Source organism: Mandrillus leucophaeus, unplaced genomic scaffold (genome assembly GCF_000951045.1).
Source record: "Mandrillus leucophaeus isolate KB7577 unplaced genomic scaffold, Mleu.le_1.0 Scaffold200, whole genome shotgun sequence".
Lineage (NCBI taxonomy): Eukaryota > Metazoa > Chordata > Mammalia > Primates > Cercopithecidae > Mandrillus > Mandrillus leucophaeus.
The window spans coordinates 726639-728594 of NW_012102033.1; the positions used below are offsets into that span (position 1 = coordinate 726639).

Genomic DNA, 1956 nt, shown 5'->3' on the forward strand with positions numbered 1-1956 from the left:
AGTAGCTGGGACTACAGGCGCCTGCCACCATGCCCGGCTAATTTTTTGTATTTTTAGTAGAGACGGGGTTTCACCGTGTTAGCCAGGATGGTCTCGATCTCCTGAACTCGTGATCCACCGGCCTCCCAAAGTGCTGGGATTACAGGCTTGAGCCACTGTGCCCGGCCTGACCAGCCTATTCTTATAGGAAGCTATAGGAAGATTCCGACCACAAGACACGCACTGGTCTTCAGGATCTCCAAAGTTCCAAATCCCTTAGGACCAAAGCTTTTATTGGGTTTGATAAACACATGTTGGAATTAATAAACAAGCAGTGCACCCACCTTTTTGTAATTTAAACTACAACTCCCAAGAGCACCATGAAGTCAGACTACCCCAGCTAGCCAACATCAACTGCTACTGGGAACTAGCAACATGGTGCTACAGGGAAATGTAGTTTTGTTTGTTTGTTTGTTTGTTTTCAGACTCCTTCTTGGGTAGAGAGAATCTTAAAAAAACAGAGGTTTATTTGGGGCGTGAAGCACATTTTCCACACCTCAGAGTCAGGGACTTCCAGTTTTTCACCAAGTCAAACCCCTGCTGCTGGGAGGAATGGCGGGCAAAAGACAAGCTACAACCGTAGGGCCAGTTAAGTCACTGGAACATCCACCCTATGGGCACGGGGTCTGCAGGAATTGTAGTACCACTGCAAACACCTGGCTGGACAGCAGGGCTGGGCCACTTACGGGACTCTCAGTCGCAGGGGCCTCCTCCTTGTTGGGCGCCCCTCGCTCCAGGGGGACAGCCAGCACAGCGCGAAGCAGGACCAGCAGCAGCAACGGTAACAGAAGGAGGGTTCCTCGGGGCCCAGAGGGAGGCATGGCGGTGTGGTCTGTGGGGGACGGAGGGCTGGATAATGCATAATGTCTGTCCCAAGCCTCTTCCTCCCCTGGAACCAGGAGTTCGGGCCTCCAGTGCCGCCCCTACTTCCAAGACTCAGGACACAAGCATTTCGTTACCCAGGCCCCAGGATTCCAGGCCTCCAGCCTTCCCTTCCTCCGACACAGGAGTCCGGGCCCTCAGATCCAGGAGTCCTGGCTCCCAACACGCTCCTCCCTCACACTCAGGAATCCGGGATCTCCTCCTCCCCCAGACCCTAGAGTTCAGGGTGCCAGCCTCCTCTTTTCCCAGGACCTAAAGTACTGGCACCCAGTGCATCCCCCTCGGGGACCCAGTTTTCCAGCCCTGTGGCCCCCATCCCTCCCTAGGACCCAAGAGTCTTGGAATCCTGGCCTCTCACCTCTCCTTCACCGCAGAGGGCGTTTTCCAGGGCTGGCAAGGACCTCCGGTGCGTTCTTGGTGATTTCCCCCCTAGGCCACGCCCACTTTCCACAGAGGCCCCGCCCCAAAGAGGCCTGATTGGTCCACGCTGGCCCCGTACCTTTCATCCACGTCTAGCGGCCCCGCCCCTTGCCGAAGTCGCTCGCATTTTCGTGAAAACCTCGCTTCTGTCTCGGAATCCCAGCCTCTTAACGCCACATTTCCCGCCTATGCCAAAAGAAAGAGAAAGCTTTCAAAGACAACTACAACTCCCTGCCGGCCGGGGGAAAAATAACTTCCGCGGGCATCGTGGCCCCTTCGCCTCATGGGAGCTGTAGTTTTGCCCATTTATTTTCGCCCCACGAAATGCCTGCAATTTACAGCACGGTAGAAATTGCACAGCCTTCCTTATGAGTTTCTTTCTTCTTATTTTTTGAGACAGGGTTTGCTCTGTCACCCAGTCTGGAGTGCAGTGGCGCAATCACTTCTCACTGCAGCCTCTACCTCCCAGGCCCAAGCAATCCTCCTGCGTCAGCCTCCCAAGTAGTTGGGACGACAGGCCCGGTTAATATATATTTTTTTAATTTTTAATAAAAATATTTAAATATTTAATTCTTTTTCAGCCTTTTCTTTTTTTTCTTTCTTTTTTTTTTTTTT

General features: G+C 52.9%; 1 protein-coding gene across 1 annotated transcript in view; it reads right to left on the minus strand.

The window, feature by feature from the left end:
• The window catches only part of NUCB1 (nucleobindin 1), a 37775-nt gene extending 36174 nt beyond the window's left edge, over nucleotides 1–1601 (minus strand). Inside the window, exons 1-2 of the mRNA XM_011979395.1 lie at nucleotides 1280–1601; nucleotides 726–871 (exon numbers count right to left, since the gene is read on the minus strand). Coding sequence (XP_011834785.1) covers nucleotides 726–860 — 135 coding nt within the window. The 5' untranslated portion in view covers nucleotides 861–871; nucleotides 1280–1601. The remainder of the gene's footprint in view (nucleotides 1–725; nucleotides 872–1279) is intronic.
• Nucleotides 1602–1956: the final 355 nt, after the last annotated feature.